The sequence below is a fragment of the Sceloporus undulatus genome, chromosome 3 (assembly GCF_019175285.1).
Source record: "Sceloporus undulatus isolate JIND9_A2432 ecotype Alabama chromosome 3, SceUnd_v1.1, whole genome shotgun sequence".
Lineage (NCBI taxonomy): Eukaryota > Metazoa > Chordata > Lepidosauria > Squamata > Phrynosomatidae > Sceloporus > Sceloporus undulatus.
Window position 1 is genome coordinate 210,639,714 of NC_056524.1, and position 15,449 is coordinate 210,655,162.

Here is a 15,449-nt window from a genome sequence, read left to right on the forward strand (position 1 = left end):
GCTGTCATTGTAATTTCTTACTATAACTCAAGAGTTGTGTTAGAAGTTTTGTGGGAAATTTCAGTGGCAGTGTAGACCCAGTCTCCCAGTGAAGGGCCCAGGGCAGGCAGTGGTGATCCCTTCATAGCAGATGCCTGAAGAGACTACAGGCAGTTCCAAGCTAACAAGAAGGCTCATCTTTGGACCTTATCACACATGGAGGGGGGGGGGGTTGCAGCTCAGATCCGCAGTCACTCCTGAGGCCAGGATCGGGATGCAGGAGAAGGCAGGGGATGATGGAATAGGTCGCTGGGGGTCCCTGGGGCCAGGATCGGGATGCAGGAGCAGTCAGGGGATGATGGGATAGCTTGCTGGGGGTCCCTGGGGCCAGGATCAGGATGCAGGAGCAGTCAAGGAATGATGGGATAGGTCCCTGGGGGTCGCTGGGGCCAGGATCAGGATGCAGGAGCAGTCGGGATGAAGGGATAGGTCGCTGGGGGTCCCTGGGGCCAGGATTGGGATGCAGGAGCAGTCAGGGGATGATGGGATAAGTCGCAGGGGGTCCCTGGGGCCAGGATCGGGATGCAGGAGCAGTCAGGGGATGATGGGATAGGTCGCAGGGGGTCCCTGGGGCCAGGATCTGGATGCAGGAGCAGTCAGGGGATGATGGAATAGGTCACTGGGGGTCCCTGGGGCCAGGATCAGGATGCAGGAGCAGTCAGGGGATGATGGGATTGGTGGGAGGCTGAAGGAGGGGAGCAGATCCGGGTCTAGGAGGACGCAGGGGATGATGGGATCGGCTGGTTGGCAGAGAGGAGGAGATGGCATGAAGGAGGAGGAGGGGAATGACGGAGCAGGAAGCAGGGGCCAAGAGGGGTGGCATCGGAGTGCTTTTTCACACCAGACCAAATAGCAGTGCAATCGAAGGCAGCCTGGAAGCGAATTCTCTGGAGTAACTTTTTTCCCATTTTTACCAAAATGAGGGGTGACTTCAGAAACACTGCTGAAGCAATTCGCAAGGGGCTCCCATAAAAATCAATGGCGTCTGATAAAACAGTCAGTTTATGACATGAAACCGCATTATTGGAAGTGCAATCACTTCGGAAGTGAGCTGGAACTGAGCCACAACACCACCAAAAAGCTCCATGTGATATACTCCTTTGTTTGGTGGTCCTGGTGATTGTTCCAAGGCTTACTTTACTGTGGAAACATAAAATACAGGTTGGCAGTTTGTAGTTCTTGTGCTGCCTTTGCCTCTTAGTTGAATGGCAAAAGCCTTCTACAAATGCTCCACAGTTGTACCCCTTTAACAGGACTCTAGCTGGAACTTGGGCAAATCTTGGCAGAATCTCTCTCCTCACTAGAGCAGTCAGATCACCTCTGCTTTATGTGGACTCGGGATTTAGTGAGAAGCGGAAAGTTGCAGATTTGCTTGAAGGCCATTTCTCCCTATCTTCCAGGAGGAGCATGGAGGTGTCCGCTGTCTGCCTATACAACATCTCTGAGATGCGGGCAGCATTCCAAGGGACATACATGGAATACCAGGACTCCAGTCGCAAATGGTCTCAATACAATGGAGACGTGCCTGAGCCCCGGCCAGGAGCAGTAAGTTAATGTATTTGCTTTGCCTCTCATCCTAGATAAAGGCAGTGAGAGTCTCTCAGTATCTATCTTGCATATGTACATACACATACACACACACATAAAGTCCTTCCCTCAAGGAGTCTAATGGCTAAGAAGAGGGACTTTATCACACAGGGCTTTTACATGGTGATTAAAGCAGAAAAAGTTACTTTTGGTGATATTTATACCATCGCCTCCAAAGCGTGGCTGCTCTGTCTCTGAAGCGTAGTTAGGGCATCCTTCATTCACAGGGAAATCCCATGAATAGGCTCCTGATTGCACATGTACAGTTGTCCCTCCATATTTGCTAGGATTAGGGGAACAAGACCCCTGTGAATATGGAAAAACCGCAAATAACAAAAACACCATGTTTTTACCTGAAGGATACCTCTCTAGGAATCTCTAGGTCCTCCAGTGCAACTCTGTGGTCTATGTCCAACATACACTGACCATAGAATGGCACTGGAATAGCTACAAATGGTCTTTCAGTGCAACTTTTAGTTAAAGTTGACCACAGAGTTGCACTGGAGGACCTAGACAGTCCTAGAGAGAACATATTAATGAAATCCATGAATAATCAAATCCACAAATATCAAAGCCGCAAATATGTAGGGATGACTGTATTCCAATAGCCCTGCTGGCTTTGGGCAGTCACGTAGTCTCACTGTATTCTCCTCTCCCTTTCCAAGTACAGCCTTCTCCCCAATCTCAGTGTCATAATGACTAAAATCAGGTAAAAAAAGAAATAAACAACAAAAGAAAACCTAGTGAAGGCTTCTTCAGAATGGGAGAGAGTCTCCAGTGATGGTGAACCTATGGCACGCATACCAGAGATGGCACTCAGAGCCCTCTCTGTGGGCACACATGCTGTCGCCCTAGCACAGAGTTTGCCAGAGTTTCTTACAAGAAAGCCAGAGGGACATGGCACTTTGCAATAAGTAAGTGCGGTCTGGGTTGCAGTTTGGGCACTTGGTCTGTAAAAGGTTCACCATCACTGGGAGAGACCAAAGCGTGTTTGAAGGCAGAAGGAAAAGAGCGAATAGAAAGGGAGAGATTAATAATGCAGAGAAGAGAAGGGAGAATAGAAGGAGTTACAGAAATTAGTAGACGAGAAGGAATTGGGTCAAGAGAACAAGTAGATGGCTTGGATAAATTCAAGGCAGAAGGAAATAGAAGGAGCAACAGGAATTAGTAGATGAGATGGAATTGGGTCAAGAGAACAAGTAGATGGCTTGGGTAAATTCAGTAGCCTAGATAGTTCCTCTAGGGAGACTGGAGAAAAAGCAGAGAATTTTGCCAATATGTGTGGTTGAGATACGTACTGGAATAGAAGGAGAGTCAAGGACTATCAGAGTAGAGTGAATTAAAACAATCTTGGCAATAAAGTGGGTAGCAAAATCATTAGGAGAAAATAAGAAAGGAACTGGTGAAAGCGAAGGCCTTAACAAAGAGTTGAAGGTAGAAAAAAAGACACTGGGGGTGCCACTCGTTAGCACTAATCAATGATACATAATAATTCTATTTTGCTAAAGAAATAGCAAATGAGTAAGAACAGAGAACAAATTTATAATGAATAAAAGTCAGCCAATTCAATGTACTTTTTCCATAAGTGCTCGGCTGCTCAAGAACAGGATTGGAGATTCTGAAAGACCGGAGTTAAGTCAGGGCTATGACTTAGTAGAAGATGTCGTAGGAGTTAATAAAGGGGCAAAACAGTCAAGAGTTTGAGATAATGTGGAGTTAAATAGAGAGAGGACTAAATCCACATAGTTAGCAAGGTTTAAAGATGATAGAGAAGATTCCAATGCCTGGCCAGATATCTCAGAATTAATAGGAAGTTTCTAAAAAAGCATTGAGTAGTTCAGTGAGGAGGTGGGTTATGAGTGAGGGCCGAAGAAATAAGATGATGGCTGGATAGCAGAAATTCAATAGCCACATATTTTGACATTGCACGTTTTTAGTAAGAACTAAGTCTAGACAATGTCCAAGAGAGTGAGTAGGTGAATTAGAGCACAGTTCCAAACCAAAGGAAGAAAGCAGAGAACTAAAACATGTGGTGGTAGGATTGTTCAGGTTGTCCATATGGATATTAAAGTCCCCCATGATTAAAATTGGAACATCATCTGACAAAAAATACGTCAGCCAGTAATCGAAATCAGAAAAGAACTTGGCTGATGGTCCAGGTGGATGACAGACAACTGCAACCCTCATCTGGAAAGGTGAAAAAAGTTTAATTGCATGAGACTCAAATGAAGAAAATCAGTGAGTCTGAGGAAATGATAATAATTGAAACTGCCATAGATGAGATAACAAAAAGTAAACTCCCCCTCCTCTAACCTTTTGGCGGCTAGTATAAGGACCTCCAAACGAGAGGGCAGCGGAGGTTATAATATCATAATCAGAAATCCAAGTTTCAGTGAGGGTAAGGAGGTGAAAAGATTTAGAAACAAAAAAGATCATGGATTGCCTCAGCTTTTGAAGCACCTGATTGACAATTCCACAAAGAATAAGCAAAAGAAAACTGTGAGGGAGGAAGGCATCTGATAGATACTAAATTAGAATGAAGAGCAGGAGCCATAAAAGAGAAAAAGTTAACAAGATGAAGATCAGCAGCAAAAAGATAGACAGCAGGGAAAACACACTATAGCAAGCAGTGAACTTGAACATTGCCTAGATAAAATGCAAGAACTATTCAAAATGTTCAAATAACTTGGTGATAACCCATCATTCGAGTAAACCCATCAAATTTTTTTCTTATCAGTTTAGTTCCTAAAGCTGCAATTGGCCTTCAGTTCGCTAGTGGTGATCAATGTCAGTAGTTTTGAGTAGACTTAGTCAAGTCCGATTAATGTCACATAGATGATCAAAACTGTTGTCACCTAGTACTGTCACTTGATATTGTTCTTTCTGTTGTTTGAAATAATAATCCTGATAAAATGAGAACTAGTGAAGTAAACAGGTGATCCATTAAGCAAATTGTCAGCAATGCTTTCCCACTGTTATCAGTAGCTGGTGGTACAAAGGCGGGGGTGATTTAGAGGCCGCCGCCACTGTTGCTGGAGCTCCCTGCAGGTCAGTTGTTAGCAAGCCTGGGGTTGAGGGCGGTTTTAATGCCATCACCGAGGTCTCTTTCTCCCTGCCTTAGCTCCCTGCAGGTCAGCTATTAACAAGCCAAGGTTTGGGGGGTGGTTTTAATGCCGCCGCTGCCAAGGTCTCTTTCTCCCTGCCTGAGTTCCCTGCAGCTCAGCTATTAGCAAGCCTGGAGTTGGGCGGTAGTTTTAATTGTGATAGCTAAGGTCTCTTTCTCCCTGGCATAGCCCCCTGCAGGTCAGCTGTACCCACCCTTATCTTAGAGACTTGAAACTGGATGTATCAACAGTGTTTGTTTCCCCTTGGCAGTGCATTACCAATCGTGCTCGCAAAAGTGGCTACAACTCCTCCCAGGACCTGCCCAACAATGTGCTGGATTTTATCAAACTCCACCCACTGATGTATGAAGAGGTGAAACCTGCAAATGGGGCTCCTCTATTGGTGAAGAAAAATGTGATCTATACTCAAGTTGCAGTAGACAGAGTGCGGGCCCTTGACGGGAAGGTGTATGATATCCTTTTCTTGGGAACAGGTAGGGTGTAGACAGTAGACACAACAGGGAACACATATGGGTGCTGGAGTTTTTTTTGGGGGGGGGGGGTTATGCTGTGTGTTCTGCATCCAGTCTTTACTGCTCAGCAGAGTTTCCAAATTTTCTTTTCCACTTTACAACTCCACTGTGCTGCAGACAGGCTGTCCATTTTTGGGAGTCCCATTCTTCTTAAAAATAAAGTTTCTTCATGATAAAGTGACTAAATGCCATCAAGGCTTGGGAACTTGCTCTAAGAACAGAGAGTTGGCATTATGAAAATAATGAAATTTCACTATGGATCTTTGGAAAACCTAATTTAGTGGCAGTTATGGAGTTCAATTAACCCCTTGCAAAAGTACAGTTCAGACTATTGTGGAGATGAGGAGTGAAGGGGAAAGAGCTGTGACTAATTTTGGGTGGCTCAGGCTTTTCTGCTGCCTGAGGTGGAAAGCAAAGTGCTACCTGCCTCCTTTCCACCAGTGGAATTCCTTCATTATGTCATCACATTATTTCCAGAGGCACAGAGGTTCTGTGTCAGAGCCTTGCTGGTCACAAAAAAGTGTCTAATTGATCTCAGCACAGAACTGGTGACTTTCTGAATGCCAGGCTGAGAAGGTCCCCAGAGCCAGGCATTGTGTGGGTGAAATCACCTAGAAAATCAAGCAACAGATTAGCTCACTGTGCTGCACTGCCTGAAGCGACTGCCTCACTTGATCTAATGCTGGGGTAGGGCCTGGAATAATCGTTGTTTGCACCTCAGAAATACCCTACAGACTAGCTGTACAAGACTTGGGCATTCTAGTGTTTCTCGTAAATCTGAAACTCTCACCTGCCAACTGGATACAGAATATAATACTCAGAGTTTGTACACTGAGACCACCATCCTGTTAGTGAAATAGCAAGTATAGTCAGCCCTCTGTATCTACAGATTCTTTATCTGTAGAATCAAGCATCCACAGTTTGAAAATATTTTTAATCAAAAATATTGATATAAGGGACATCATTTTACCATCCACTATATATAATGGGACTTGAACACGCACAGACTTTGGTATCCACAGTAGATACCAAGGGCCTACTGTATAAGCCTAACATATGCCTATGTAATCTGTTTTTGTTTGTTGCAGAATTTGGCATTATCATCCACCTTTTGCAATGAGCAAAGGCCCCCAAAACTCCCTCTTTCACAGCAGTAGCACCCTCCAGCTGTTCAGTGGCTGGTGGAGAGTGGATGGGATCAGATAAGTATCTGGCTGTCTTCCTTTAGCCAGCTCAGAACTTTGCTAGATCTCAGCATATGATGCCATTGTTTTACATCTGGTGGGAGCAATATAGCAATACACTTTTCTGACCTCCCCCCCCCCCCCCCCCGAACTCTGCACCAGCCCATGAGTGGCCATGGAGAGGGCTGTTGCGGAGAAATAATTAGTCATGAGGGTGATGATTGGGGAGCTGTAAAATAGTTTTACATGCAGAAGTTTTATGCTATACTCAGTGATATGGGATCTTGATATGTATGTTGCTGAAGAGAGAGTATGGATAATTGCCTTGCTGCCATTTTGACTCTGACTCTTTCTCCCCAGGTAATGGCTGGATACATAAGGCTGTAGTCCTTGGTTCTACAGTCCACATCATAGAGGAGATACAGGCCTTCAGAGTTCCCCAGCCTGTGGAGAACCTCATCATTTCAAAACAGCAGGTAGTGGTGGCATCAGACTCACACACGCCCACCAAAATGCCTTTGGATGCAGTACCTGAAAGCATCCTTTCTGACCTGGTTCCTTCTAGATGAGTTGGACTGAAACTCTTAGATACCCTTGGTTTAAGCTCCACTAACTGGGAGATTCTAGAGTTGTAGCCTAAACGCACTTGGAGGGCAACAGTTTAGAGAAGGCTTCCTTGAGGGTCCTTGTGTCCTGTTAAAAACCAGTGCATTAAAAAAAGGTTGAAGCACAGTAAGCAAATTCTCACAGCAGTAGGTCTGCTGCTGACAATTAGGGGACCAAGCCAGAAGAGTCTGAATGTCATCCCTAACCAACACCTGGCTCTTCTCTGCCAGACCTCCATGGGTGAAAGCACTCAGATACACTCATAAGATGGGAATGTTCACCTTTCTAATTAGCCACCACAGTGGCAGAATACTATCAGCATTAATAAACCATCAGTCAAGGTGTGGTTATCCTCTTAGCTTTTTTTTTTTTTTTTGGGTGGGGGGTAGGGATGGGAGTTCTAAGATAGAATGTGGGTGTTGTTGCTTTTTCTCCTCTTGTGCATTCCAACTCCTGTCATATCTGCAAAATGGGCAGCCCCAGATAAAGCAGTGCCTTGAGGGTGATTATTTATTCTTGCCCTTCACTAAACTGCCCCCACCCAATATATTAACTCTCAGCTGTCTGAGGGCCTGCTATGTGCTGTACTCTGCTGGCTGGCTTGTTGAAGTCCTTGGCTTTTCATTTTGCAGCTTGCTATGCTATTCCCTGTTACTTGTCAAGCAGTTAAATTCTCAAGTTTAAATCCTTCCCATCCCAGCCTCTAGGATCCTGCCATTCCTAGTTAGGAGTGTTACATTGGGTTTTTATTTTCCTAACAGATATTCTGTGCCTTTAACAACTTACGTGATAGGCAGAAAATCAGTAGGCAGAAGGTTGGCTTTATGTCTCTTTCAGCAAACACTGAATACACCCATTCTTGTTACATTAAAGAGTCCAGTCCTGTTTCTAGCTGATTTTCTAGTTCCTTTCTTGTGTAACAAAGGTTTAAAGTTCAATTTGCCTGACCTATGAGTTGTAACTTGTGTGAAGGGCTGCAAGGTGGGGCAGTGTTCTATGTCTAAGACAAACCTTCCCCAACCTTGCGGCTTCTAGATGTGTTGGCCATGCCAGCATGGATTCCTAAGGGTTGTAATCCAAACAAACAAAAGGATGCTGGACTGTAGAAAGCTGCTGTAAGTAAGCTATTTTTGTGAAGGCTTGTCCTGCGTGCCCCTCTTAGCCCTGGGAGACTATGAGGATTGTCACCTTTGTATTGGCCCTGCTCCTGTGCCTTGCTTCAACCAGCAGCCTGATCTGCAGGTGTTTAGTTGGTGATGCTTTTCCTGCCTTGGAGATAAAAGGAGTAGGGAATGCTTTACCTGGTAAATACCAGCACTGCATGTCAGGTTGCTTGTTAAAGAAAGGAATGTGGGTGGAGAGAAGGGAGACATGGTTACTGTTTTCTTGGCTGCTTTGGTTCCTCTTTCATTGGAAACATCTCCCACACTCAACAAGGAATGCAACTCTGCCCCAACTTTTGTGACACAAAAGTAGCTTTGGAGAAAAAGTTCTGTAGACTAGAAGATGGGCAAAGAGGAACACCCTTGAAAACCTTTGTCCAGCATTGGGATGAGGGGAGTTGTAGTGCAGCACATCTGGAGGGTGACGGATAGAGCATAGTCACCTTGAGCCTCGCAGGATAAAGAGCTGCATGGATGACGCCACCATCTTGCTCTGTAACCCTGCTGCCCTCTGCTGGACAAACTGGGACCCTTTCGCTTCCCTTCACTATCACATGAAGATAAACTACTTGCTAGGTAAAGATGAGACATCTCATCTCTAAAGGCATTCAATCCTGTCTAATCTTGGAAGCTAAGCAGGCTCAACCCTAGTTACTACTTGAATGAGAGATCATCAATGAATACCAGGTGCTGTGGGCTATATTTGAAAGGAAGAAACTGGTAAAACCACCTCTAAATATTCCTAGCTTAAGAAAACCTATGAAATTCATAGGGTAGCCATAAGTTGACAGGTTACTTGAGGGGACATACACACAGCTATAGATGATTCCAGCTTTCCGAAGAATCTGGCTTATATCCCAGTAAAGTGGACAAACTCCTGTCTGTAATCCTGAGGAGGATGTAGCTTGTTGATGTCTGTAAGGGAGGATGCGGAAGGTGTGGCTCAGATGTGACCTCACTTGTAGGGCCCAAAGCTCACTGAATTCTAAATTTTTAAAACATTTTGTGTGATATTTCACCCCAAAACCAGGCATATGAAAATGTGCACTAACAATGAAACACAGAATTCCCTAATATCCCAGCCAAAATGACAACTTTTTCTGTTGTGGCTGAGATACTGCTAATAGCATGGGAGGTTTGTTTGGGGTTGCCCTGCAGTGGCTGGGGAGAAATTGGCCCCTGACTCCTGTGCACCTCCCCACTTGGTAAAATATCAGTGTTACTGATTCTCTGGCTTCCTGCCTGAGTACTGAGACACCTTTAGCTGTTCTGCCTCTAATCTGGACCTTTGAACATTATCTCTTTCATTTCCTTTTAATCATAATTCATTAACCCATTCATTACTGTGCAGCTGAACAGGGTGTGACCAGATGGTTCTCTAGCAGTAGTGGGGAACAAGGAACTCCCTGGATGTTGGGTTACAGCTCCCATCATCTCTAATCATTGACTCAGCTGACTATGGTAGATGATACCTGCACTCCATCAACATCTGATGGGGACATCTTTCCCACCAATCTCCTGTCCTGTTGTGATGCTCCAGGGCATCTATGTTAAGTACATTTCCTCTCTGTACTCTCTTTACAGCGAAATTTGTATATAGGGACCCAGAGTGGAGTCCTACAGTTGCCAATGTCCACCTGCAGAAGATATATTTCCTGCTTCGATTGTATCTTGGCCCGGGATCCCTACTGTGGCTGGGATGGTGAGAAATGTCGAGAACTAGCTGAAACACTGGACAGGTATGGGAATATGAATTAAGAACAGATTGGGAGCAAGGACTGGAAAAGAGTGAGTGTGTTTAGGGCCAAGACCTGTGTTTTTCATGTCTTAGTGAAACTGGGGTTTTGTGATGGTGAAGCCTGATGCACTGCAGCTGCTGTATTGAGGCCTGTGTCAAGCCTATTGGACCTTTGGAATAATATAATGTTTTGTGCCGGGCTTCCCTCTGCTCCCACTCAGTCAAATGAGGTTAACCAGTATAACTCTCCTGTGGCTTCTTTGAATACCTGAGTGTCTCATAATAGTCAGCTCCGATTTGATAGTATGCATAAAAATAAGAAGCTCAAGAACTGTTTTCAAAAAATGAAATGGTTACAACAGGAGCAATCATAGAAAAATACATAAAATTATAAGGCAGCAGTCTTAAATTCTAAACGAATTCATAAAAGACCAATATAGACAGATTTAAATAAAACAGGTTAAATGTTTACTTTTCTTTGGAAGATATCTGTGAAGCCTATGGTGCATATTTTGGAGTGTGGGGCAGCTGTGCATAATGTTTTGCTTATGACAGAAGTGGGGTCCTCCAGATGTTGTTGGACTCAGATTCCCATCAGCCTCTCCCAATATGACTAATGGGGAAAGATGGTGGAGGGCGCAGTCCATCAACATCTGGAAGGCCACAGGTTCCCTACTTATGTCATAAAGAATGGGCATTGAGGCATATTTGCTGGAGTACGTAAGAGTGTGCTCATGAGTGTATTATTATCTGTAATAGATTTCATCAGGTGTGTGCTGTATGCTACTGCTATATAAGACTTTCCCAACTGATTAAAGTTCTACTTAATGTTGCTCAGGTCTCTGCTGATCCAGGATGTACTGCATGGCAACATGGGCTGCTTGAATTACTCTGCACAGGGTAAGGTTAATTGCTTCCATTCCTTGGCCTTCTACTTGAGCAGGGGGAGCATATTGGTAGGGGAGTCTTATCTGTGATACCTTTGACTGGTGCTCTAGACCAGAGGTTCCTAACCTTTGTTGGGCCGTGACCCCCATTGCGACCAAAGGTTCTGCCCGGCGGACTCTCTGATGGGTTGGGAGGGCAGGAAGGGGCGGGACTTCTGGCTGCCTACAAGCCCCAGCGCCCTTTGTGGTCAGAAGTCCTCTTCCTGACCTCCCAACCAATCAGGGAGGCCGCTGGCCGGAAGAAGAGGCAGGACTTCCAGCTGCAAGGCTGCTGGAAGCCCCTCCGTCTCTGCCTCCTCTTCCTCACCCCTCCTCCTCCTCCACACCGGCCAGATCTACTCTGACCTACCACAATTGCCATCGCACAGGGCTTCTGCTGCTGCTGCAATAGCAGTGGCAGCAGCAGTCCCACGCAGTGGTGGTGATGGTGGCAGCCGTGTGGAGGAAGAGAAGGGAAAGGAGGTGGCAGTGGCGGCAGTGGCCGCCGTGAAGCGGTGAGGAGGAGGAGGCAGCCCCAGCCCCATCCTCACACAGTGGCAGCAGTGGTGGAGCCCATGGGGAGGAGGAGGAGGCAGCCTCAACCCCAGCCCCACGCGGTGGTGGCAGTGGTAGCGGCTGCAAGGAAGAGGGAGAGGAGGAGGCAGCCCCAGCCCCGCATGGTGGCAGTAGCTGTGGCGGCGGCCATGGGGAGGAGGGGGAGGAGGAGGAGGCAGCTCCAGCCCCGTGCAGTGGCAGTGGTGCCACCACATGGAGAAAGAGGAGGAGGTGGTAGGCCAAAGTACGCCTGGCTGTGTGGAGGAGGAGGAGGAGGAGGGGTGAGTCCCAACCTGGCAACCCCGAGAAAGGGTCAATCAACCCCTGAAGGAGTTGCAACCCCCAGGTTGGGAACCCCTACTCTAGACAGAGAAAAGGATCATCCAAAAGGAACAGTTAATCTGCTTCCCAACTTTACTTGGAAGAGAGGCAAGCCATCTGTTTTTCATCTCCTTCCTGTCCCACATCAAAAAATATGTTTACCCTCAATCACCCAGTTATCTTCAACATAGGGCTAGTGTAACAACTACAACAAAACATCAGATAATGTGCACATAGTGAATTATGCCTATTAAAACTACTCTGATGCAGTTCTTTATGTTATGGACTCTTTCTTCTTTCAAAATTGCATTTCTTTTAAGTTGATTTTGCAAAAATGTAGATCAAGAGAAGAGCGTGGAATTACGGCACAGATGGAAGATATATACCTTAGAAGAAATAGCCATGGAAGAGAGATATTGTCAGCAGCATTCAGAGTATTAGCCATCTCCAGACCATGAGAGCCTGTGTCCATGCAAGCTCAGATGTCTGATATTTCACCAGATATTGCCCTCAGATAACCTAATATTTTTCAAAGTAGCAAGGAATGGGTACTTTTTCTTTTTAAAAGGTGCCAAGGGATGGGAAGGACAAGAAAATTGACATTCCTAAATGGCAAAATCTTTTTAACTGCCCTTCTCAAGACCTTTGAATGTCCTGTCTCTTTCACTTTGAGAATTCAAACAGCCTCTTCCCAAAGCTTGAAAAAGTTGTTTTCTTAGAGTTCAAGTCCCAGAATTGGCCATGCTGACTGTAATCCAGAGCAGTAACATTTCCCAGCTATATCTCTTATCTACTATATTCAGCAATGCTCTACTTACTCCCCTGGCCAGCTGTTGTTGTTTTGTGTGTGTGAGCCCTTTCCTCTTTTTATGTCTTCTGCAGCCACACCTGTACAGAAAAACCGGACGGTGCTACGTGGCGATGATGTGCTTCTCCCTTGCGAGCAGACATCCAACCTGGCACGAGCAACTTGGCTGGTGAATGGCACAGAAGTACTGGCTGAGGATGGGCAAGGCCACTTTCGCTTGGGGGTGGATGGGCTGCTGGTGACGAATATGCAGCTTGAGTACAGTGGGGAGTACCAGTGTTATGCCGAGGAGAATGGCCTCCGGGCCCTGGTGGCTTCCTATGCCCTCATCGTGCTTCCTGAGCAGCTGGTGCCGCAGCTGCCCCCCACAATGGCCCATCCATCCTGGCACGCTGCCAGCTATGCTTATGGGGATATGAAGTTTATCTACATTGCAGTCATAACAGTGCTGGGGGGCTTGTGCTTCGTGCTCAGTGTGGCGCTCCTCTACATTTCCTGTCTGCAGAAACGCAAGGGCAAGTACAGCCTCAGGGTCCCACAGGCCTCCAGTGTGGAGCTGCAGACTGTTTCCTCAAACTGTGTGGGCAAAGGCAGCCCAGAGGAGGAAGAGGAAGAGGACCTTGGCATCTTCCCTGACGGCTGTCTTCAGATCATCCCTGGGGAAGCCCCCATGCTGGCATCCCCGTCCAAGGATGCTCCTCCCGCCCCACCCCCACCCCCTCCTCCACTGCCTGCTGAGTTCACCAACGGCATCCCCACCTTGCCCAACATGCTGCGCAAGATGAACGGTAACAGCTACATGCTCCTGCGGCAGAACGAGGAGCCATGCACTTCACCACTGTACAACTCCTTTACTGAGGAGCTGAGCAAGATCCTGGAGAAGCGGAAACACACACAGCTGGTAGAAAAGCTGGATGAGAGCTCCGTGTAGGGGAGGGTCCCAGGGAGCCCACTTTGCTGAACTGATTCCTCAAAGTCCTCTGTGATTCCCGCTCCCCCTTCCAACAGAACCAGTGTTATGACTCAGCAACTACCTCCGGAGCGGCCCTCCGGAGCCGCCACAGACTCCGTGCTCATTTCCTCTTTTATTCTGTTCAGTTTTGTTTTGGTTGTTGTCTTTTTGTTGGCGTTGATTGTTTTGTTTTCCAATTACTGTAAAAAAGAAAAATCTATTTAAATGGGAATTATATTTATATATAAAAGGATAATCGATAAACAGGATCCACAAAGATCTGTTGGATTTGTCTGGATGACTCTACCTTGCCCCTTGGAGCATGTCTGAGTGTGCCAGTGGCTTGGATGGAGAATCAAGCTGTGAATCAAACTGGGTGGTGGGAGTTTTCTGTCTGCAGCCCCTCCAACTAGCCAGAAAGGCAATGGAGGATGAGATGCTTAGTTCTGATTTTGAAAGGTAGGTAACACAACTCTTTATAAAGCCCAGGTTATCATCCCCCCGAGTCAGTCTTTATTGTTAGGTTATGTTTTGAATATAACCTAAATACACATCCCTCCATATTTGCAGCCTTGATATTTGCGGATTTGATTATTCACGGATTTGATTGATATGTTCTCTCTAGGAATATCTAGGTCCTCCAGTGCAACTCTATGGTCATCTTTAACTAAACGTTGCACTGAAAGACATAGAGATTCCTAGAGAGAACACTCCACTAAGCATTTATAGCTCCTCCAGCGCAGTTCTATGGTCAGTGTCTGTCGGACGTTGACCACGGAGTTGCATTGGAGGACCTAGAGATTCCTAGAGAGGTGTCCTCTCAGGTAAAAACATGGTGTTTTTGTTATTTGTGATTTTTCCATATTCATGGGGGTCTTGTGCCAGTAACCCTAGTGAATACAGAGGGACAAGTGTATTTATATCAGGAGTGACTAGGTGTGGCCCTCCAGATGTTGGATTTGAATTCTCATAATTATTTACCATTGACAATGCTTCTCATTGCTGCTGGGAACTGCATATCTTTAATTCCAGGAACAAGAAAAAGTTATGACCATGAATAACTTCTAAAAATGTAAGTATAGCTTACAGGCCATAGACTTAATTAACACTATTGTAGTGAAAAGCAGTAGAGTGGATTCAACAGCTGAGAATGACCAGCCTTTCTTTGTGTAAGTGAAGCCCTGGGAAATGGTACCTTTGGCAGAATTTGGGTTATGATCTATTTATCTAAGCAAGGTTGGGGGAGCATGTAGCCCTCCAGATGTTGGGCCACAACTCCTGTGATTCCACACCACCGAATACTGGATGAGAACTGCAGTGCAAAAGCATCTTGATAAACTCTTTCCTGCTGTTTTGAAAGTGATTGTGTTTGTACTGCTCTTACTATAGGTCTCCTACAGTGATTGTGGCAGAACACTAAATTTCATTTTGAGAATCTTCAGAATTTTTTCAGCAAGCCTTGGCTTGTCTGGCGTACAAGAATAATAATTTTGCTCCTGGTCTCTTTTTGAATTGTTACAGTTTCTCCTGGATGGATTATGATTTGTTTGGTTTACCAGGAGAAAGAGTTGAGACTGACATCTTTCAAAGTTCACAGGGTTCAGCTCTTCAAGGTAGCCACATTGGTATAGGATGGAAAGAGCAGTCTCTCTGAGAGGGCTCAGAAGATCCCTAGGGTATGAGTGGGCATCTTCTGGCTCCCTGGTTTTAGATGACAATTGTTAACATAGCTATTGAATGATGGGAGATGCAGTCCAACATCATCTGGAGGAGGACTACATGTAAACCGCCTACTTCTGCCCAGCCAAGGGTATGGAATCTTTTCAGTCTAGGGACCAAGTTAATTTTAGATAACCTTCAGGACTTTGTCCATTACCAGGTTAGAATCTACTTGCAGAACAAGAAACAGTTTGCCGCATAGCACGCGATTGTG

At 45.8% G+C, this 15,449-nt stretch overlaps 1 protein-coding gene across 1 annotated transcript in view; it reads left to right on the top strand.

The window, feature by feature from the left end:
• The window catches only part of SEMA4G (semaphorin 4G), a 126,348-nt gene extending 112,553 nt beyond the window's left edge, over positions 1-13,795 (top strand). The window contains exons 10-15 of the mRNA XM_042458498.1: positions 1,241-1,584; positions 5,002-5,224; positions 6,808-6,923; positions 9,801-9,955; positions 10,793-10,854; positions 12,639-13,795. Coding sequence (XP_042314432.1) covers positions 1,241-1,584; positions 5,002-5,224; positions 6,808-6,923; positions 9,801-9,955; positions 10,793-10,854; positions 12,639-13,495 — 1,757 coding nt within the window. The 3' untranslated portion in view covers positions 13,496-13,795. The remainder of the gene's footprint in view (positions 1-1,240; positions 1,585-5,001; positions 5,225-6,807; positions 6,924-9,800; positions 9,956-10,792; positions 10,855-12,638) is intronic.
• Positions 13,796-15,449: the final 1,654 nt, after the last annotated feature.